The sequence below is a fragment of the Sphaerodactylus townsendi genome, linkage group LG13, assembly GCF_021028975.2.
Source record: "Sphaerodactylus townsendi isolate TG3544 linkage group LG13, MPM_Stown_v2.3, whole genome shotgun sequence".
Lineage (NCBI taxonomy): Eukaryota > Metazoa > Chordata > Lepidosauria > Squamata > Sphaerodactylidae > Sphaerodactylus > Sphaerodactylus townsendi.
The window spans coordinates 11,414,136-11,437,381 of NC_059437.1; the positions used below are offsets into that span (position 1 = coordinate 11,414,136).

Here is a 23,246-nt window from a genome sequence, read left to right on the forward strand (position 1 = left end):
GCATTTAATGTGGTTTCCGGGGGGGGTGGGGGTGTAGCCCTGTTGGTCTGCAGTAAAAGAGCAAGATTCAAATCTAGCAACACCTCAAAGACTAACAAGATATCCAGGATATGAGCTTTAGAGAATCAAATCCCCCTTTGTCAATTATGTGGAATCTGACCGAGGGGGCTTTGACTCTCGAAAACTTTTATGCTGAAAGCATTGTTGATCTTTAAGGCACTACAGGACTTGCATCTCACTCATCTAATGGGCTGGCTGGAACCCCCTCTTCATTTGGAAATCACACATGACAAATATTTTCTCTGCCTCTCAGTTTATGGGTTGCTTGTTTCCCTTTAAGAGATCTTGGTGTTTGTAAAATACAGAACTGGCCCTACCAAAAGTAGATCTGAAGTTGCAAATGAGTAGTCAATAAAGGGCATCAAATTTTAGTCATTTAGCACTGGCATTTGCTTTTAAACCTTTAGGTTTTAAACCACTGGGGGTTTCTCTCTCAGCTCTCACTATGTCTGATAAAAATATGATTTACCATACCAGTGATATTTGGTGGGGATTTTCCTGCAACAAACTTTCCTCAGACTGGTGTTCGACATTGGCAGCAGGGTCTTAATTCCTATGCCAGAGGGCCTTAGTAGACTGACAAATTCCCATCAGCACCTGCTGGTATGGCAGGGGCTGATGGGAATTGTAGTCCATGAACATCTGAAGCACCAGAGTTGGACACCTCTGGTCTAGCAGCACCTGATACTGCAGCACTAAGCCACAATGCTTTCTTAGTGGTACCAGAAAACATGCTGTGTGTGTGGAACTTCTCCGGTTCCATCCCCACCAGCTCCATTTAAAGGAAGGAGCAGGTATTTAGAATAAGCTGGCCTGAACCTCCCAAGCAAGAGCAGAATATAATTGTAGTACAGTAACAATCCATGGTCCGCTTCTTTATATTCTAGCACTGACTAGAAAACCAGTGGCAGTTTCTTTGCAGAACTTCGCTATCTATATGTCAGATTTCTCTTTGACTCATTTCTTCCTCTGTTCTTAGAGACGAAATCGGAATAATGTCATGCGACGACATCAGCAAGTACGGCGTCGGAAAGACTGGGATGAAAGGTTCTGAGTCCCCGAGCTACTTTTTGGAGCATGAAAGTGGAAAGTATTACACATTAATCGAAGGCGAGGGCCATCCAGCGAGCTCTGAATATGAACGAGGCCGAGCGACCGGGGTGCGGCGGAGAGAGAAGACTCCCACACACGGTAGGGCTTTGCTAGCTTTGGCCTTTTGCAGCGATTCGTGCTTCCTTTCTCGTATTTACCGGCTGATTCGAAGCTAGAATTGAGCTGGGGGGGGGGGGGGAAAGCCTGTGACTCAACAAAATTAAAACCTGTGGCCTCTTAGGACCAAATCCTAATGATATGAGACCTGCTGAATCAAACCAAAGGTCTGTCTGGTCCAGTACCCTGCCTCTCATAGAGGCTTTCCCCACTACAGAAGGGAGCTAAGGTTGACTCGGTTCCCTTCAGTGGAGGGCGATTCCAAGCTGTCCCCACAGCAACTGAGTTGGCCCCCTGGAACCGAGCTAAGTGGGCGGGATCATCTTGGAGCCTGTTTCGCTCCTCGATCGTGATTGGCGCTTGTGTTACGGCAGGAAATGGGAGCGTTCTTTTTTTTTACAGTTTTTACAGTTTACAGTTACATGCGCTTTCTGCCCGCCACGACTCTCCTGTTCTGCGCATACCTCAAAAGCAGCTTGTGATTGGTTGAATGGATGAGGTGTCGTTTCGATGCTTCCCCACTTCGAAGCGGTATCAACCTTGTTCTGGCAGAAAAGTGTAGTTCATAACTGTGACAAGGATGTTGCAGTTCTGAGGGGGGGGCGGAACTGAGACAAAACAATGTTGAGCTCGGTGGCAGTGGGGATTCACTGAGGCGAACCTAGGTAGAAACCAGTTCAACTCTGTCAGTGGGGAAAGCCCCATAGTGGCCAGCCAGTTGCCACCAAGGAACTTAGAAGCAAGGTATGAAGCCAGCAGCACAACTCCCCTATTTGCCTCTTCCCATTCTCTGATATTCAGAAGTACATTTCCTCTAAACACACAGGTTCTATTTAATTCTTATAGCTGATATCCCTCGGTAGACTTATTGCATGTATTTGGTCAGTAGGACTGAAATTTGAGCTTCAACATGCACCTCCAGCTCACTGTTGTCGTTGTGTGGATGTCTCATCATGTTCCCTGGTTGCTTCTCAGCACAGAATGACATGAACGTGTGCTTGGGTTCAATCAGCAGGAGCAGCAGTGGCATAGTGGTTAAGAGCAGGTGCATTCTAATCTGGAGGAACTGGGTTTGATTCCCCGCTCTGCCGCTTGAGCTGTGGAGGTTTATCTGGGGAATTCAGTTTAGTCTGTGCACTCCAACACGCGCCAGCTGGGTGATCTTGGGCTAGTCACGGTTCTTCTGAGCTCTGAGTCTCCAAGGTTTCAGATGGAGGTCTTTCACTCAGGGACGTAGGTAGGGGGGGGGGTCATGGGTACAAACCCCTCCCATTACATGTCCAGCTGGCTTGAAACAATGCATGGAACAGAACAGCCAGAAAGTAAGCTCAGTCACTGAACCCACCCCATTAAAAAATCTATATCTACGTCACTGCTTTCACTACACCTAGTACCTGATCCTTATAACTGGAGATGCCAGGTAGTGAATCTGGAATGATGTTGAGCAAAGCAGATGCCTCTCTAAGGGCACTTGCCTCTATTTCTTCTTTGTCTTAGACTCTGCTCTTTGTGCTTGGTTAGGTGGTAATCAATCACTATACAGATTACATCCAGCTTCAATCAGTCAATATGCAGATGACACCCAGCTTCTTCTGTCAATGGAGGGCCAGCTGGTCACCACCTGGGATGTTTTGGTTCTGTGTTTGGAGGCTGTGGTGGGATGGTTGCATCAAAGCAGGTTAAAATTAAATCCAACAAAGGCAGAGGTCCTGTACCTAGGGCGACGTGCGTTGAATGTTATGGGCCCCCAAAAGTTTTTTTGGCTTTACCTTGAGAAATGTGCACCCCACAGCCCTCCCCCAGAAATTTCCCATTGGCTGCAATGGAGTGAAGTCACTGCAGAGCACAGAATCTGGGGATATTTCTTGGGTTGCCTGTCAGGGGCGCATATTTTGAGATAGTGGCACCAGAATTTCAGGGTATCATCTGGAGACTGTCCTGATGATACTCCCCAGGTTTGGTGAAGTTTGGTTCAGGGGGTCCAAAGTTATGAACCCTCAAAAGTGTAACTCCCATCTCCTGTTAGCTCCCATTGGAAACAATGGGGGATGGGGCACCCCCTTTGGTGGTCAATAACTTTAGACCCCCTGAACCAACCTTCACCAAACTTGGGAAGAATCATCAGGACAGTCTCTGGATGATACCCTGAAATTCTGGTGTCACTAGCTTTAAAATTGCACCCCCTGAATTTGCACGAACCTGAATTTTTTGGATTTACCTGAATTTTCGGGCATATCCGAATCGGCTATGAGTCGGATTCGGGCATACAGGTCATTTTATGCCCCAAAACAAAAATGTAATAAAATAAGAATGCAGCAACTAAACACTATCCTCTCCTTCAGTCATTTCCCCTTCTAACATTCATGCTTCTCTCACTGCTCAGTTCAGATACCATCACTACATACTTACAGTCTTCACCCAGGAAACTTTTCTCAGAGGTTCCTCAGTCTTCTATGACAACCAGATGCTTCTAGCTTTGGCACTCAACAGCGAATTCATAGTCAAATAAGCAAGACTTCTTGATATCGTCAGTGAGAGCAAATACAAGAGCTCTAAAGTCACTGTGGTCTGCACAAGATTAGAACTATCAAATGCCAAAAATCACAATCACTGGATTGGCGAGACAAGTAAGCGTCAGTGAAGAGAAAGAAAGGAGAAACCCGCCTGCTCAAATCTCTGGGGACTTAGAAGGATGGGCTTGGATTTTCAGATGGTTTATCTCCCACCTCCAGTTCCCAGCGGTTCCTTAAGGGGCCTTAGTTTGTTGTGTTTTAGTAATGACTTGTTTTCTTGTATGTTTGACTGATATTTTATTATTTCTGTAAACCACACACAGGATTTAAAAAAAAACATGGAGTCAGTTAAAAATAAATGTATCTCAGGCTTAAAGCCCTGATACTGAAAACAGGAACATAAGAACACGCCAGCTGGATCAGACCAGAGTCCATCTAGTCCAGCATTCTGCTACTCGCAGTGGCCCACCAGGTGCCTTTGGGAGCTCACATGCAGGAGGTGAAAGCAATGGCCTTCTGCTGCTGCTGCTCCTGAGCACCTGGTCTGCTAAGGCATTTGCAATCTGACATCAAGGAGGATCAAGATTGGTAGCCATAGATCGACTTCTCCTCCATAAATCTGTCCAAGCCCTTTTTAAAGCTATCCAGGTGAGTGGCCATCACCCCCTCCTGTGGCAGCATATTCCAAACACCAATCACACATTGCATGAAGAAATGTTTCCTTTTATTAGTCCTAATTCTTCCCCCCAGCATTTTCAAGGAATGCCCCCTGGTTCTAGTATTCTGAGAAAGAGAGAAAATTTTCTCTCTGTCAGGTGCTGAGCTGTTAGGAGTATGGGATTTAATTATTTGAGAGTACCTATGACTTATGGCTACTCCTTATGGGGTTTTCAAGGCAAGAGGCTAACAGAGGTGATTTGCCATTACCTTTCTCGATGTAACGACCCTGGTATTCCTTGGTGGGCTCCCATCCAAGTGCTAGCCAGGGCTGACCCTGTTTAACTTCTGATCTGATGAGATCAGGCTAATCTGCGCTATCCAAGTCAGGGCATACTATTTCTTTACCTGTCCCAACCAGTCCAAACTTGCTGTTTTCAGCAGCAGTTTTCAGGAGCAGCAGTGGCGTAGTGGTTAAGAGCAGGTGCATTCTAATCTGGAGGAATCAGGTTTGATTCCCAGCTCTGCCACTTGAGCTGTGGAGGCTTATCTGGGGAATTCAAATTAGCCTGTGCACTCCCACACACGCCAGCTGGGTGACCTTGGGCTGGTCACAGTCCTTCTGAGCTCTCTCAGCCCCACCTATCTCACAGCGTGTTTGTTGTGAGGGGAGAAGGGAAAGGAGATTGTAAGCCCCTTTGAGTCTCCTACAGGAGAGAAAGGGGGGATATAAATCCAAGCTCCTCCTCCTTCATTCTGTTTAGTTTAAATTGTTAGATCCTTTCTTTATAGTCACTGTCAGGTTCAGTTGATGCTTAATAATACCGCTTTAATACTATTCATGTGGCTTTGATGTTTTAAATTACTTTCAACATTCATCCTGAATGCTTCTGGCAAATGGCAGAACAGTAGTACAATAAGTAATACGTGTGCATAAAATAAATATCAAATATATACACGGGCAGAAGCTGAAGACGAAGGGAGGGAAGCAACATACATGCATGCTAGCTCTGTGTGTAAGTGCAAGTGAACTGAAGTAAAATGGATCCATTCCCCACTCAGAATTTAAATGCCCAGATATCTGGAGAAGTGGTTAAACCTTGAAGAGCTGTGGAGCACCTGTGTGCATGTTAACAACATTAAAATTCAACAGCGTTCCAAAAGATAAGCAAGGGAAAAAATAGGTACAGAGTTTCACCAAGAGCAGACACCAGGAAATAGGAGCTGCCCTAGTTATTATAGGCACAGTTGAAGCATATGAACACATTGCATTATTGATGAGAAGAAAAATCAAAACCAGGCATGAAATCTGTGCTAGACGTTTTGTTTGGACCAACCAAATAACACAATATTGTTCAAGCTTTCATGCGTTCCAGAACTTCTGTATCAAGTCGAAGGCTGCAGTTTTCCGGGGAGCTTGAAAGATTGCACAATCTTTTGTCTCAATTTGGCTTTTTCAAATACATTTGGCTGGTTCAAATAAAAGATACGGCGCTGATTTCATTCTTGCTTTTAGATTTTACGGGGACCAATATGGTGTACAGCTTTGCATGGTAACCAATCTGAAACTGTTTTACCTGAGTGTTATGTGCCTATTCCCTTTTCACAGTGTATAAAAGCAGCACTTTGCTGACTGTTACTCCATTAATACTGGAGAGGAACTTAAGTAGGGCTTAATGCAACTACAATCTCCATTTCCAGCTTTCTTTCCAAGCAAAAAAATCTCATTGGCATTTTGCCTTAATAGTAGGATCAGAGAAAAGTTGGATTGGCTTTTTGAAATGCCAGCCAATAAAATGGATTTGGCTTGCTTTCACAAATTCTGAGCAAACAACGACTTATAGTTAAGTCACCAGCTACATTATTCCAGCGTAAGGTTCCTCCAGTGTTTACAGTGTCTTCTGAAACTTCCTTTTGGGCTGTGAAAAGCAGCACATCAATTCTTCAGGTTGCTTTGCACATTACAGAAATGGGGGATTCCTGCATTTGAAACTACTTTTTTTCTGTATCCTCTAGAGTAGGGGTGGCCAACCAATGGCGCTCCAGATGTTCATGGACTCCAATTCCCATCAGCCCCTACCAACATGGCCAATTGGCTCTGGAACGCCATAGGTTGGCCACCCCTTCTCTAGAGGGTGTGTGTGTGTGTGTGTGTGTGTGTGTGTGTGTGTGTGTGTGTGTGTGTGTGTGTGTGTGTGTGTGTGTGTGTAAACTTTTGCTAAGCACCACAGTCATACACTGACAAGCAATTTAGTTGAGGTTGGAACAATGAAGCGAGCTGCAAAGAACCTTTATACTATACTTGAGAATTATAGGCAGCAAGGGAAGTTTGGAGAGTGGGAGGGTGTGGGGCAGGAAGGTCACACTGATGTGGGGCTGAATTTCATTTACAGGTTCAGAAGTAAGCAGCCAAATAAGGATGAGATTAATAAGATATTAATCAGCCTGCATGGGCAAAAGTCAAGCACACAACTAGTGGAAATTGCCTTTCCAGTTGTTTCAAGATCCTCAGAGAGCCAGTGTGGTATAATGGTTAAGAACACATCTGGTTCGATTCCCTGCTTCTCCACATGAAGCCTGTTGGATGATCTTGGACCAGTCCCAGTTCTCTCAGAACTCTCTCAGCCCCACCTGCCTCACAAGGTGCCTGCTGTGGGGAGAGGAAGGGACTGTGAGTGTACGCTGCTTTGTGACTCCCTAAGGTAGAGGGGAAAGTGGGGTGTTGAAACCAACTCTTTTTTCAGGCTGCACAAACTAAAACGAATTTATGTGAACATGGCAGGTATCAAGAGCGTTCTTCACCATTTCTGTCATTACAGTGGACTGCAAGTTGGATCACATACAATCCATTTTATCCCTGATGCAGTCATGCATGACAAAAGGATCCACAAATTCCCAGTGAGAGTCTATATATACTAGAGTCAGACCCATTACATACTGTCTCTTCACTACTTAGCATAACATTACGTGCCATGGTGCTAGTAAAGGAAGATTTCTTTGCTGCCGCCACCTCCATAACATAGGTTCCAAGCCGAGCTAATGTACGTTCCATCAGTTTCTGTTTTGGAGAACCAGGTTTGATTCCCCGCTCTGCCACTTGAACTGTGGAGGCGTATCTGGGGAACTTAGATTAGCCTGTGCACTCCAACACACACCAGCTGGGTGACCTTGGACTACTCACAGTTCTTCTGAGCTCTCTCAGCCCCACCCACCTCGCAGGGTTTTTGTTGTGGGGGGATGGGAAAGGAGATTGTGAGCCCCTTTGAGTCTCCTGTAGGAGAGAAAGGGGGGGGGTATAAATCCAAACTCTTCTTCTTGTTCATTTCATGTCTGAGGACAACCAGGGAATTGAATGGACTCAGCTATGGATAAAAGGTGCTTAGAAACAATTGGAACCCGCGCCCTGTCCCCATGGTTATATCACAATTTTGGACAGCCCTGTAGATCCTCAGGAGATCTTGGGCCCCTGAATAGGGGGGCTGCTAAAGTCCAGCAGGTGTCCCCCTAAAACCCTCCTTTACGGTGTGCATCCCAGGGAGTGTTGGGGGGTCTATCAGGATAGACCTGCCCTGTGCAGGTACGGAATGTGTGTGCCTTAAAATGGTCTCTAGAATTCCTTGCAACTTATTGAAGGTTCCTCAGAAGACTCATTAAGACAGAAAAGGCTCCCTGTATGGAAAGCTGCAAAAATCTATATAAGGTAAGCATCCAAGAGCATCAGCTGAGATGCTGTATTAAAACTACTATAACAGAGTCCCCAGTGTTAAATTCTATTATCTCACAACAAGGCTGGCTGCTATGGTAGGATGGCTTAAACCGGGGAAAGATGTAGAAGCTGTCGCAACCTTTTTCAGGATTCATCCTGGTGATTGTGTGTAGGCTCTACAAAGGAATTGGCACCGTCACATGTTATCAGTCTCCTCAAATTGCAGAGTGCGGCATAAGTTAAAACCAGTGTTTAGTCCAGGGCAGTCTCCCTGAGGTCTGCTTTTTAAATGAACAGCTATCAGACGTGTAGGAATCTGGGGAATGTTCAGGAGTTAGTTTCCCATGGATTATATACAACCAAAAATTGAGTTAAACATGATTCATTTTTGTCGCCTGAGACAGTGACTCAGCCTGTGGTTGGAAAACCTTTATTTTTTCCAAGTGCCTTCAAAATCATTATAAATGTGACACAGGAATTGCAATGGATGTTGCACAACACTGAATTTGAACAGCTGTAGTGTGATGGCAGTGTCAGAGGAAGCACAACATAATTGTATACTTTGCTGTTCTATATAGACCCCACCCACACAAGATCTAGTAGGAACAGGGACAACAGTCTGAGTAGCAAGAGTCAATGAATGGTGGAGTTGGATTTGGGAATTGATGCCACTAAAATTGATCCCCACTAGCCTAATTGTGTGTTTGATTGTGTGTGCATAGCAGGAGGTGCTCCTTCACGGTGCTGCAAGGGTGACCTCAGAATCTCTGCCCTTCCAAGCTGCTGTGCTAAAGATATCTGTCCTCAGAGGTTGGACTGGGGTGTGTTTTGGTCCTGCCCCTCTGTTTTAGAGGCAGGGGGAGAATCTCATTTCTCATATAATAGGATACCACATCCTAGCATCCTACAGTTAAGATGTTATGATTCCTGAGGCACATTGTTCTGAAGCTAGTTGAGAACTTATCGGTGGCTGCCAGGATATGCATCTCTAAAGCCCTAAATCAGTGGTGTCGAACCTTTGGCACTCCAGATGTTATGGACTACAATTCCCATCAGCCCCTGCCAGCATGGCCAATTGGTCGTGCTGGCAGGGGCTGATGGGAATTGTAGTCCATAACATCTGGAGTGCCAAAGGTTCACCACCACGGCCCTAAATGGTTTAGGGCCAGAATCCTTGAAGAATCACCTCCTCCCATGTTGTTAAGATCTACTCTCTGTGCCCCCACTTTCAGAGGTGAGGAGGGTGGCAACCAGAGACATGGCCTTTTCAGTGGTGGCACCTTGCCTGTGGAATGCCTTCCCTTTAAGGCTTGCCTCAGGCCTGTGTTATGTTCTTTTAGATGCCAGGCCGAAATGTTTTGGTTTTACCCAGGCTGTTAATTAGGGGTTAATTTTTTTTTAAAAAAATAATTTTTATAGCACACTTTAACTCTGAAGACTGTTAAATTGATTTTTAGATGCTCTCTAATTAGCTTTTTAAATTCTCCAGCTGGAATTTTTATAACCTTGGGTTTTAATTTATGGCTTCTAATGCTTGTGTTTTATGATGTTAGTTTGCTAGCCGTCTTGGTCAGGTTCTGGGGTCTGCATTTGGATAAAGCCGAGCAGAAGCCCCCCCTCCCCCCAAAAAACCTTATTAGCATTTCTTGAAGTTGTTTTCCACTGAAAAAGGCAGCACTCCACTTAATACCGCACTTGATCTTAGCCAAAAGACCGAGAAGGCAGCAGTTTGAAGGGATCTGAAAAGCAGATCCCAAATCATGCTGAAAAATCCTGCGTGATTCAGGCTGTTTGAGTCCCGCTGCCAATGCTCTTACCTACCAGGTCTGGGTGGAGCTGGGAGGCAGCCGGTGCAGAGCTGAAATACCAGTGAAAAATGGGGCACACCCAGAGGTGGGATCCAGCAGTTCTCACAGGTTCCCAAGAGTAGGTTACTAATTATTTGTGTGTGCCGAGAGGGGGTTACTAATTGGTGATTTTGCCACGTGATTTTTGCCTTAGTTACGCCCCTCCTCTCAGCAGTAGCGCGCAGAACTTGAAGCAGTCTAGCAGGAGGTGCACCGGCGTGTGTGGCAGCCTGCGCCTGCATGCATTCGTTTCCCGCCCAAGGACCGGCGCAGTGGCTGCGTCCTTGCCACAGCCCCACCCAGGAATGCCCTGCCCCCGGAATGCCCGGCCACGCCCCTGTCATGGCCTGCCCAGCCCCATTGGCGCTACACCACATTTGAATCCCACCACCATGGGAACCTGTTACTAAAATTTTTGGATCCCACCACTGTGCGGCACACCCCTATAAATAGTGGAGCCTTTTGGAAACAAAATGACACTTGGGTGTTTGATCATGGAGGTTAAGTCTCATATTTTAAAAATGGTCATATTTTTTGCCACAGTTTTGAATCACGGGGGAAATAGAAGCCCTGTGACACAGAGTGGCAAGCTGCAGAATTGCAGTCAAAACTCTTCTCACAACCTGAGTTCAGCTCTGAGGGAAATAAGTTTCAGGTAGCTGGTCAAAGTTGACTCATCCTTCAGAGGTCAGTAAAATAAGTACCCAGTAAAAACCAGTTTCCATTGCTACTGTGCATGTTTATCTTTCCCCCCATTCTTCTACATTAGCATTACACATTTACACAGTGATAAAGAAAGAAAAAGAAAATGAGAAAATCTCAGTTCTATAGAAACATGCATGCATTGCAAAGTTAAGCTGTCCCAGTCTCTCCCCTGACAGACCTTTGCTGTCTGTCTCCCTCTGTTTACCTCTCCTGAGGCTCTCCTTGGACTACAGTTTTGTTCCTCCCACAAAAAGAAAGAGGACTTCCCACCTGCAGGTGAGGCCTGGAGTTCTCCCAGAATTATAAATGATTTCCAGTCTCCTGCAATGAGTTTCCCTAACATGGATAATAGGGTTAGCAGCATTGCATCCCCACTAAACTACCTTCCCACCACAAACTCTGCTCTTCCTAGGGAGTGCCCCCAAATCTCTAGGAATTTCACATTCCACAACTGACAACTCTAAGAAGAAACAATTTCATGGGAGGGGGAAGGTATGTTCAGTGGTGGGATCCAAAAATTTTAGTAACAGGTTCCCATGGTGGTGGGATTCAAACAGTGGCGTAGCGCCAATGGGGCTGGGCGGGGCATGACGGGGGCGTGGCCGGGCATTCTGGGGGCGGGGCATTAATAATTTCTCTGTTACTGTAAAAAACTCTTACTGTAAAAAAAAGTTCCTAATTTCCAGCTGGTATCTTTCTGTCCATAATTATAGCAAGTCCTATCGTCTACTGCCATGAGAAACAACTACTTCTCCTCTAATTGACTGCCTGTCAAATACTTAATACTTTCAAATACTTAATTTTGTTTCTAGAAATCAAAAGAAGGATACTTTCCTTAAACAAGGAACTTTACCATATTTCTAAAACATGTTTTTAAAACAGCCTAACAGGGAGAACTATCCCGTTTTCTACCTTTGCTGACCAGCCACATAGGAAACAACAGGACTTTATGATTTTTGGAGCTAATGGAATTTCTAATGGAAAAGTGGACCCAATTAGTAACCCCCTCTCGGCACACACAAATAATTAGTAACCCACTCTCGGGAACTGGTGAGAACTTGCTGGATCCCACCTCTGGGTATGTTTCACTAGTGCACCAAATAGAAATTGGTCATTTCTTCTGGCAGCTGGGCCTAAAAGGGCCAATGCCTTGGCATGGCAGGACCTTGAACGGCCTGAATGGTGGAGACAATGGCACTGCCAGGGCCCAGGTAGTTGGGACTGTCCAGTCCCCCTTCTCCTCGAGTGGAGGTAGCCTGGAATCCAGGGTAATTCCCATCTCTAGAGACAGTCCCCATCCTGGATTGTACCAAGGTTCCTAGTTGGGACTGCCAGGGCCCAGGTAGTTGGGACTGTCCAGTCCCCCTTCTCCTCGAGTGGAGGTAGCCTGGGATCCAGGGCAATTCCCATCTCTAGAGACAGTCCCCATCCTGGATTGTACCAAGGTTCCTAGTTGGGACTGCCAGGGCCCAGGTAGTTGGGACTGTCCAGTCCCCCTTCTCCTCGAGTGGAGGTAGCCTGGGATCCAGGGCAATTCCCATCTCTAGAGACAGTCCCCATCCTGGATTGTACCAAGGTTCCTAGTTGGGACTGCCAGGGCCCAGGTAGTTGGGACTGTCCAGTCCCCCTTCTCCTCGAGTGGAGGTAGCCTGGGATCCAGGGCAATTCCCATCTCTAGAGACAGTCCCCATCCTGGATTGTACCAAGGTTCCTCTTCTGCAGCGCTCTACTGATATTTGCATGCACTCTTGCCCATGAGAAAGAATCATACAAAACAAATATTTATTTGTTAGTTTTTCGTATTTTTATCCCGCCCTATCCCAAAGGGCTAAGGGCAGGTCACAACAGCTGAAACAATTAAAACCAGTTTAAAACACAATCAAGCATCTAAATATAACATTAAAACATTACCTATAAAATGCCTACATCATGCGAGACGGTAGATTAATAAACGGTTAATAAAAAGAACAGATGGCAACTCGAATCCAACCGTCTCATCCTCGCTCCTCCCCCCTCCCCCTGTTCTGGAGGCCGAGAGATATGTCCATATCAATAGGACCAAGGAAAGAAGGCAATGGAGCATACTAAAGTACTGCGGCATGCGGAGCATCGGACAGATTTATGGTTTTTTCAAAAATGGAATCGTACTGTTGAAGCACCGAGATCAGATGAATCAGAAGTCCAAACTCCAAGGAGAAATGTGGACAAAGGGAGCTTTGGAACCATGCAAGGCAATCATCCTGAAAGCGTCAGCTGTCAGATGTGGGGAGCACCAGCTCCTCCGGGCCCACAAGTGAGAAGGTGTTGAGTGATGCTTTCTGTTCTGCCAGCTGACAAATCTCTACTGTCATTTTAATATACGGCACCCCCATGCAGGTGCCACGCAGACAGGTTGCTCAGAGCAGATGAGAGGGAGCGAGAGAGACAGCTGTAAACAACCGGCAGACTCTTGGGACAGAAATAAGACAATGGAAGAAACTATCCAAGGGAATGAAGAGGAAAGGGAGAATAAAATAATTGATGCAATACTGCTTTTCATGGAAACCATGTTCCGGAGATAATGCCCTTCATTGATGAGAGCGTTCCATTTTTAGCGCATTATTTATCTCCAGAGATAAAGGTTGAACAGTGACAAAAAGTTTTGAAGGGGAGAGTGAATAGAATGGGAGGCTGTTCACATCGGATTGTGCTGCACAAAGGAGCAGCTGAAAGGGGAAAAGGTAAATGTTTATTAGGAACTACGTTTAAGATAGGAAAGAGGGAAAGTTAGCATGCTGCTATCTTGCTAGCTAGGAAGAGTGTGCAACCAACTTCCAAGAAGAAGCAGGATATTAGACCTGAGAGTATCTAAGGACAGACAAGAGGTGACACAAAAGGACGGAGGGGTCACTAACCTTACAGCCCATCTAACTGACCACTTACTCTCCCCTGCAGAATACAATGCCGAGGAGTCCATTCTCCACAGCAACACTTTTCTTCATTTTCTTTATTTTTTCGTCATTCTCTTTATTTTTTAGAGACCATTTCTAATTCTGGGAAATTATTCAATAAATGGAAAATTATTCAACCCACATATCAAGAAACCTCAAGTTTACACTGTTTATGAGTTGTGTGTGCATTTCCTGTTACTTGTGAACAGGGCTAAGGCACGATGCTGTCAAAATTCTTTTCATTCAGTGTTCTAGTAGTTATGCTTGGTTCATTTAGTTTATATTAAGTTCTGAATGTGCACAGACTATTTTAGGTTCTTTGTATGCAAACTTCTGCACATTTGGGTAGATACACAGATATAAGTTATGCGTGTATTAGAAGGGCCATAAATATCTGTAGCTTGTCATGATCAAGTTTCACAAATTCATAGTTGCAGATAAATGTCCACATAAACCATCAGGAAAGCATTTCTTGCAACAGATGATATGTAATTAATCACATTTCAAAGAAGGGGAAGGAGCATAGTAGCTTGGTCTGTTGTTTCAAATAGAAAAGTTGTGAATGAACCATGTTTATATTTTTCAATGGGCAAATCATGGGCTGTAAAACCCCGTCTCCATTCACTGAATTAATCTTTCTAACAGGAGGAAGAAGTTTGCTTATCAGTGGCGTAGCGCCAATGGGACAGGAGGCACGATGTCCTGGGTGGCTCCATGGCGGGGTGTTCTGGGGCAGGGCAGAGATAGGTGGAGGCATGGCGGGGGCACAGGGCATGCACATGCCCCCGGTTCAGTTCCTTCTCGCTCCACCCCCGTTGCTTATATATGCATATGTGCTTTTTCTAATGTACCAGGTTACCTCTCCCTTCTGCACTAGAGATGCACAATTAAGCTACACCTCTGTTCTTAAATATGAAAGCATGCAGAGCTAAATTGCTTCCCTTCCTCATCTCCAAAGCAGTTTGTGTAATTATAATGAGGGGAAGAGTGTACATATATGAACGTGTGTGCCTCTATTAAGAGTGTAAGAACAATACAAAGTACAAGATCTGGTCCTTGTAAATTTGAAATGCTGCATAATGAGGTCAGGTCTGTTCTTTGGAATGGGAGAATGATGCACAATTATACCGAGATGTGAAGTAACATGTGAAATAACAAGTCAGCCTAACCTTCTTTTTTGAAAATGGCATATCTTCCATTGTGAATAAGTGTTCTGGACATGCCATATTCCTGTTCAGTGAGGCGAAAATATCTGTAGTGATAATTGGGAAGGTTTTGCATATACTTAACATTTATTACATTAGTTGATGTGAACTCATTTATGGCTTTTCTTTGTAACTAGTAACAATAGGTAGGAGAGGATAGCGTATTTTTTTAAAAAAGAGAACGGTGTATTTAATTCCTCTTTAAATTTTGTTGGCACTTACATCTCGGCTTTCCATTTTAGAAAAGTAAAGCCTTGGGGCAGCAGCTTACAAATATGGAAATCGCAACATACCAGTGAAATGTCACTAAACCAAAAAAAAAAAATCAAACAGCAGAATGAAATCCATCAAAAGAATTAAGTTCCTGTACCAAAAAAAAAAGCTAAATCTGGAATCGCTGTTAAAATTCAGGTGGAGCGAAAGACAGAGTAGGCCTGGAGCCTCCACAATAGCAGGCTTGTACCAGATAGCTGCCTGTGGAGGGGAGGGGTTTTTTTTTCAAAATCGAGGGGCCACCACAGAGAGGCCTTCTAACTAGTAGTGAGTCCCACCTGACCACAGCAAGTGCTGGCAGTTGCAGGTTCAAATAAGATTGTGAAATATGTATGTGCACTTTTTATAGCTGTCATGATGTGCCCATGCTTGGGTGTCACAACTGAGTACAAGGCACAGTTGCGTAGCTGCCACGGGGCGGGGATGCCCCACCCCTGGCACACGCCATTGGTGTCATGTGGGGGTGGAGAATTGCCCCCACATCAGTGGTGGGATCCAAAAATTTTAGTAACAGGTTCCCATGGTGGTGGGATTCAAACTGTGGCGTAGCGCCAATGGGGCTGGGCGGGGCACGACGGGGGTGTGGCTGGGCATTCCAGGGGTGGGGCATTCCTGGGCGGGACTGTGGCAAGGATGCAGCCGCTGTGCCAGTCCTTGGGCGGGAAACGAATGCACGCAGGCGCCCCTCCTGCTAGACTGCTTCAAGTTCTGCGCGCTACTGCTGAGAGGAGGGGTGTAACTAAGGCAAAATCTCATGGCAAATTACCAATTAGTAACCCCCTCTCGGCACACACAAATAATCAGTAACCTACTCTTGGGAACCTGTGAGAACCTGCTGGATCCCACCTCTGCCCCACATCCCTCACCCTTCCCCCCTTCCCCCACCCACCCCCCGGTCCGGCAGAAGCCTGGAGCAGCCTGTTGAGCCCAGCCAGGCTGCTTTTTCAGCCAGTTGCTCTGGGGCGGTGCTCAGGCCCCATTTTGCCCCAGCCACCATTTGCTTCCCCTACGCCACTGACAAGGCACATTGTATGATAAATTCTACATGCTCAGGGGCCCATGAGAAATCACAGGGGTGGAGAAGATAATTTTTTGGGAAATTCCAGATATCATCTAGACCCTTTCAGGATTTTATAAACTTAAGTGCTTAAGCGGACTAATTTCCCCATCTGCATCTGTTCCCCGCCCCCGACCATGCTGAGCTGCCCCAACATCCCAATGCCCCTCGGCTCGTTCTTAGACCCTCATTAGGCTGGGAGGCAGAATCTTTGGGGTTAATTTACAACGCTACATTTTTCTGCACACCTGGGGAGTCCCCTAAGAATGTACAGCCCCCTCCTTTGTCTGTGGGTAGCCCCCTTTTTCTGCCTCAACCATTCACATGACTATTAGATATCGAGATAAATATTTTGAAAGGCATGTTAGAATGTCTAAGGATTTAGGTTACTCCCCCACTTCAACATTTAACTGATTATTGCAAAGTTCATCGTAATAACACAGCAAGATAAATAAAACCTAATTGCTCTCATCATTTGCAGCAAGATTGTAATCAGAGTCGGATGGGGTGGGGAGAGAAAACCTGGCCTCTTCAAAGCATGTGATGACATTCTGAATTAACAGCATCTCATTTAACAGGCAGAAGAGTCAGCGAAGATGTGTCACAAATCAGTAAACAGCAAGCTCCATTTATCCATCTGCAGAGCTGCACATTGAAATCTAAATTGTTTGGGATGCGTGTGCCTACACACACACACACACACACACACACACACAGAGAGAGAGAGAGAGCTTTTCTTTTTCCAAAACAGTTAAACTGCGGAAATGAGCTACTGGTCTGGAAAGAAAAGGGGAAAGAACCTTTTGATTGCAGCCCGCCTTTTCCAGTTCTGGGTTTATTTTGGGAGCTGGAAGCTTAGCCAGGATCTAACGTTTCAGAGAATAAACCGGCCTCAAAATCGGAGCCAGACTGCCATTTGCAAAGGGTTTTTTATTACTATTATTATTGGCTATATATTTCAGATGGGAGTTGACTCACGATCTAACGGGTAGTTTTTATGTGTGCGTTGATGATGATGCAGACTGACAGGGTCAGAAAGATGGTCCCACGTAGGCAGTTTTGCAGATCTCCTTCTGTCAAAATGGTTCTCTTCCTACAGCTACTCCTGGTTTCCTTGGTAGAAAATGGAGGTGTAGAAGTATGCATTCAGCGTACAGCCGCAGAGCAAATCTGAAAGGTTTTATGAATAAAACATAATGTCTAAGTCCTGGTTTCAAAGGCTCTTAGATGTCTTCCCCCTTGAGATGTCTGCAAGCTAGTTGTTCAGTTTGTAGGTGAAAATGCCGTGCCGAATGTCTCTGTCTTCTAAAAGGCACACAAAAGATGGAGAGTACAGGTTTTAAACAGCAGTACTGTGAATTCCCATTCACACCTCCATTAAACATCTCAAGATGTTTAAATCTACCCTTGAATATGTGAGATTGGAATTGTTTTATTTGTTTAAACCAAAGATGGTCACCCAAAAGAAATAGGAGCTGGAAAACGATTGAACCCATAAGTGTCGTCCATACCTAATTTTTAGAACACCAAGTTTATGCCAAAAAGTATAAGAATTTAAGAAGAGTCTTGCTTGGTAAGCCCAGCAATCCAACCAGCTGATCATCCCCTTTCACACAGTGGCCCACTATTTTCCCTGGAGGACCAACAAGCAGCACAAATGCAAACTCCTCCTAATGTTGCCTTCTAGAACAGTTAGGCAGACGTTTACTCAGTGGTGGGATCCAAAAATTTTAGTAACAGGTTCCCATGGTGGTGGGATTCAAACTCTGGCGTAGCGCCAATGGGGTCGGGTGTGGCACGACGGGGCATGGCCGAGCATTCCGGGGGCGGGGCATTCCTGGGTGGGGCTGTGGCAAGGACACAGCTGCTGCGCCGGTCCTTGGGCGGGAAACGAATGCACGCAGGCGCAGGCTGCCACGCTTGCCGATGCACCCCCTGCTAGACTGCTTCAAGTTCTGCGCACTACTGCTGAGAGGAGGGGCGTCACTAAGGCAAAAATCACGTGGCAAAATCACCAATTAGTAACCCCCTCTCGGCACACACAAATAATTAGTAACCTACTCTCGGGAACCTGTGAGAACCTGCTGGATCCCACCTCTGCGTTTACTGCCTTGGCTTGGGGAGGTTCTGTTTAGTTATCATAGCTAATATTCATTTATTTTATTTTTATTTTTGGATTTCTACCCTGCCCAATCCCCAAAGGGCTCAGGGCGGGTTACAACAAGCTTAGAGCATTAAAATGTAGCTCTCAGCTCAAACTGGCTGAAGATATCATTAACAACCAGCGACCCCATGATGCTCTTCTCACAGTCAGTGGGAGACAAACCTTTTCTTGCCCAAAGACAGTCTCCCGCCGAGCCCTGCAACAAACCAAGATCTGTCCTCATATCCACTCATTCACTTGTTCATTTCCCAGCATTATACATGCCCTCAAATGTCAGCAGTGCCCTTCCATTGAGGAACATAAATGTGCCCCATCCCCTTTTTAATGTCACCTGTGATAATGGCTGCTACTACATGCACTGTGGAGTGCATTGCACAATTTAATTACCCAAATCCTTGTTTTTGACCATTCCTGAACCTATCTTTAATCTACTTTGTTGGGCATTGACTACTATCAATGCTGTCCATTCTGAAGAGATTCTGCAGCAGGAGCACAAATTGGGGGGAGGATTTTTCCCAGTATTCCAGCAAAATTCAGAACCATAGTTTGCTGCTTATCCAAAAAGGCAAATGCAATTATGGACTTCATCAACAGAACTGTAAGTTGGTGGCCATGGCCACATTCTGTGGCAGTGAGTTCCACAAATTAATTCTGCTCTGTGTGAACAAATACTTCTTTTGCTTATCCTGAATCTCCTATTCTCCAGCTTCAGTGAATGACCCTGGTTTCTAATATTAACAGAGAAGGAGAAAAGCTTCTTCCTGTCCACTTTCTCCATGCCATTCATAATTTTTATAAACCTAAAATTATCTTTCTACTGTTCACCTTTTTTCTAGGCTAAACAGCCCAAGCCTTAACCAGTCTTCAATGGGCAGCTGTCCTAGTCCCCTGATCAATTTGCTACCTCTGTTCTGCAACTTTTTAAAGTTCTATAATATTCTATTTCAGATGTGGTGAGTAGGCTTAGGCAAACCAACAATATTTGGTAAAGTTTGTTTTTCGGGTTTTCGGCTTTAAAATTATTCGTAAAGCCGAAAATCCAATTTCCTTTTCAGGTTTTCCAGAAAATATTCAGCTCCGTTTGAGTTTGGACACTCTTACCAGATAAACCCTTTTTGGGTTATTTTTTTATTTTTTTTAAGTTTGGGACTTTTACTGTATGTTGTATTTGGGGCTGGAAAACACGAAAAAAGCCAAATAGAGCATTTTATAAGGGATTTTTTTACGATTCAGCTTATCGAATCATCCAACCTAGAGGTGACCATAATCCTGTGCAGTTATGTGTGGAGAGGCAGAGTCTCTGTCTTCCCCCCCCCCCCCCAAATCAAACCATGGCAAAGGCACTGGAATAAAGTTTTTTTTAATTGAGAAACCTTGCATGGAACAGACTTGAGTCTGGGAAGTTGGCTCTCCAAATGGAGCAGGGTTTTTTTTAGCCCTTGAAAGGGTAGGTCACAGGTGACACGTTTTCATTCTTATGAGAGCCGTTTTGGCTCATTATGAACCTGTGCACGCTAGCAGCAGGTTTTGTCAGCTGAAGGGGGGGCAGACACATGAACTGTTGGCTCCTTCCTGTTTTTAGGTTTCCATAATTCCAGCACATTCTGGAAACTGCACGCTCCAATTGTTAGCTGCACCAGATTGCTGTTTTTCCTACCAACTTCACACGCGCTGTGGCTTTTGAGCATAAACTAACCCTTCTTTTAATGAGTTCCAAAATTTTAATTGGTTTCCTTTTTGCACTTTTTCCAGGTGATCTGAGACCAGTTTCTATGCCAACAGAATACAGCTGGATAGGAGAATCAAAAGAGCCAAATATGTACAAGAGGGGCAGCCGAGGTGAGCGCTTTTGCGAACACACAAAAGTGAGAGTTTATTCAAACTCTTTTCCTCCCCCTATCCCCCCCCCAAAAAAAATTCTCAATGCTTATCCTGAGCAGGAAACTCCAGATCTGATGGCACTGTAGAGGTCTATCAAACATGCATACCCCCAAGACATGTTGTAAATCTAGGCATGGCTTGGTGGTAGAAATTGGGCTTAGCGTGTAGATGATCCCAGTTACAATCTCCAGTCAAAAGGATGAGGTAGTGGCTGATATGAAAGTCCTCTGCCCGAGGTCATGGAGAGCTTTTGCTAGTTGAAGTAGGTAGTACTGACCTTGACAGGTTAGTAGTCCCCTCAAACGAAAAGCAAAGTAATATGCATTTTAAATGCTGTATAGAGACCAGATATGTCAAAGGACCACTTAAAAGCCTGTGGGGGTGTTGAAGCACAGGCTGTTTGCATCTATAGGCTGTGAAGAGCTGGTTGGGTGTAGCTGTTTTGAGTGCTTTGCAAAATATTCAGGACTAGAGATACTTCCCACTTGAAACAAACCACTGTGGCTCACAGGGATCTCTTGAAAATGTCATCTGGCAGTATTCAGAAGGACCTGCTTCAGTGTTCCCCTGTGATGGTTCTCACAAGTCTGCTTAAGCTTAACACTGAAGTGAAGATTTGGTTATCTCAGTCGCCTTCCTTCTTTCCCTTCCAGATTCTGAGAATTCACTCCTGCGGTATCTGAGCGACGACAAGATCTTGGTGATCCAGGAGGAGCCTTTGACTCAGAAAGACAACAAGAGGGACACTGGTCGCAGGTCGCGGAAAAAGGGCAAGAACAGCGGGAGCCCCAATTACCCCATTAGCCCCTCCATGTTGACCTCATCTGTGAGCGTACGGCTTGAACCTGGGCAGCAAGAGGTCTTGAATTTCTCCTTAGCTGAGAGCAACACTGTGCCTCTTTATCACGTAAGTCCTTTAGGTTCACTCGATGCTTTGTTTTGTTCTGAGCCTCAGCGACTGAGATCAGCAAAACCAGAATACCAAGGTTAGATGTCACGGGAGTGTCTGTGTTAGTCTGTTCCAGCAGATAATGATGGAGTGTCACTTAAAGGCGAATGCTTTGTTTTTACAGTCACTGGGTGTCGTACACTGCATCTGATGCTGAAGGCCTCTAAAAAAAGTCTAGGGAAACATTGACCACAACTAATTTAGATAACCTTTACCAGGCCACAGGCCTCCATTCTTGCTAAGAAGTTGCATCTTGCAGTTTATTGCGAGCCTGTACAAGTTTGAAATTCAACTGAATGCAACCCATGTTGACTCACGGTGTTGTTGTTGGATGTGTTCAGACTGTGGACATTTATGCACTAAAGGTCTCCTTCACACTGAGTATACATTCCCTTTGAGTTGGATTCTTAGTTACGTACACTTTCCCCCTCTTCCAAATGCACTCCTCTCTCAGATTACAGAATCTCCTTGTTTTCCAAAACCTGGTAAAGTGCGACGCCCCACCCCCACCCCCTACCCCTTATTTATCTCTTGGGCCCTTTCCGCACGGGCCAAAAACGGCGGCCTGGGGATGGTAAAAACGCCGTCCCCAGGCCGCTGTTCGCACAGGCGTTTCAGCAGCAACGACCTGGCTCCCCTTCCCCTCCCTCAGGGCGGCGTCAGGCCACCCTCAAAAACACCCGTTTAAAGGGTAGTTTTTGAGTAAACAGCGTGTTCCCGGCGGCGCGGTGCGAACAGCACCGCCGGGAACACGCTGTTTCCCCGTCCCTCTCCCACTTACCTCGTCGCCGTCATCGCCCTGCTGTCCTCCTAAGACCCTCCCTCGCTGTCCTCCAACCCCTGGAGGTCGGAGGGCAGCGTGGGCGGGGCTTAGGAGGCCAGCAGGGCAACGACAGCGACGAGGTAAGTGAGAGAGGGCCGGGGAAGAGGCGGCTCCGTGCGGAGCTGTCTCTCCTGCGCCGGCCTCTGCTGGGGCCGCGCCTCCACCCCCACGCCGGCAGAATTCTTGCCGGTGTGAGGGCACATAGAGGCCCGTGCAGAAAGGGCCTTGGTGTTTTTTTCTCTCTGATTCAGTACTATTCCAGTATAAAATCATAGGGATATTTACGGTAGAGCCCTGACAATCTCTAATGGTGGTGGGCATTTTCCTTGATCCTTTTGGCTGCTCTGTGACAATCTTTCAGCGTCAGAAAAAGACTCAGAGGAGAAAATAGATTTATACAAATGTAGTGCCAATAGAGAACACACTCTCTCAGTCAACCTGTCAAGACGCTGATGCAATCGTGTTATTGAAAGAGCGTTCGAGGAAGCAGAAGACAGGTTCGAACTTCATCATTGCAATTTACAAGTTTGATTTTGCTGCTCCAGAGGTGTCACAAATCTTTGAAGCCTTGGTGTTGCATTTATACAGCCCCGATCTACTTGGGAGAAAAGTCGATGACTTTCAGTGGGCCTTGTAATAATGAAGCAGCCTACAGAGCTGGAGGGGGGGAAACAAGCCCTAAAACTTATTCTATGTTTTGAGTTGCATTATAGCATGCCACATCTCAAACAGCATTTTTTTTAATAGAAAAGGTGTCAATATATTTTGGTAATGCAAATAGATTTCCTCCTCGAAATGGGTAGCTGTCCTTATATAATTCCCCCTTTAAAACTAGTAACAATGACTTGTTTTGTTTTATGCATCCCTTTGTGAAAGGTTTAAGGCTACGGTAGCCAAGGAAAGATTGCATGAGAAGTGTGGAAATGATACACCAGCTTCCAGCCTCTTCAAACCAGTGGTGTGCATCTCCTACCATCGCAAGGATTCTGTCCTTGATACACCGACTGTGAGGCTGGTTCTTGCTGGCTTAGCAACAGCGCCAAAAAAGATCAGTTATAGGAAACAAATGCCAACCTAATGCAAAGGAAAACTATAACCGGCTACAAAATGTACTAACAATTTGTGAACACAGTAGTGCCGTATCAGATTATGCATTTTTATCACCTATAAAGACAGTGATGCAATAGGATACAAAGATAATGGAACCTCACATACACTGAGTTTAACACATCAACTTCATGAACACAGGAAATTTACATGTATGTTG

General features: G+C 45.4%; 1 protein-coding gene across 1 annotated transcript in view; it reads left to right on the forward strand.

Moving 5' to 3' along the window:
• LOC125442954 (connector enhancer of kinase suppressor of ras 2-like) overlaps positions 1 to 23,246 on the forward strand; it is a 358,128-nt gene that overhangs the window by 184,025 nt on the left and 150,857 nt on the right. Inside the window, exons 11-13 of the mRNA XM_048514758.1 lie at positions 1,040 to 1,251; positions 20,079 to 20,165; positions 20,861 to 21,114. Of these exons, the coding sequence (XP_048370715.1) occupies positions 1,040 to 1,251; positions 20,079 to 20,165; positions 20,861 to 21,114 (553 nt within the window). The remainder of the gene's footprint in view (positions 1 to 1,039; positions 1,252 to 20,078; positions 20,166 to 20,860; positions 21,115 to 23,246) is intronic.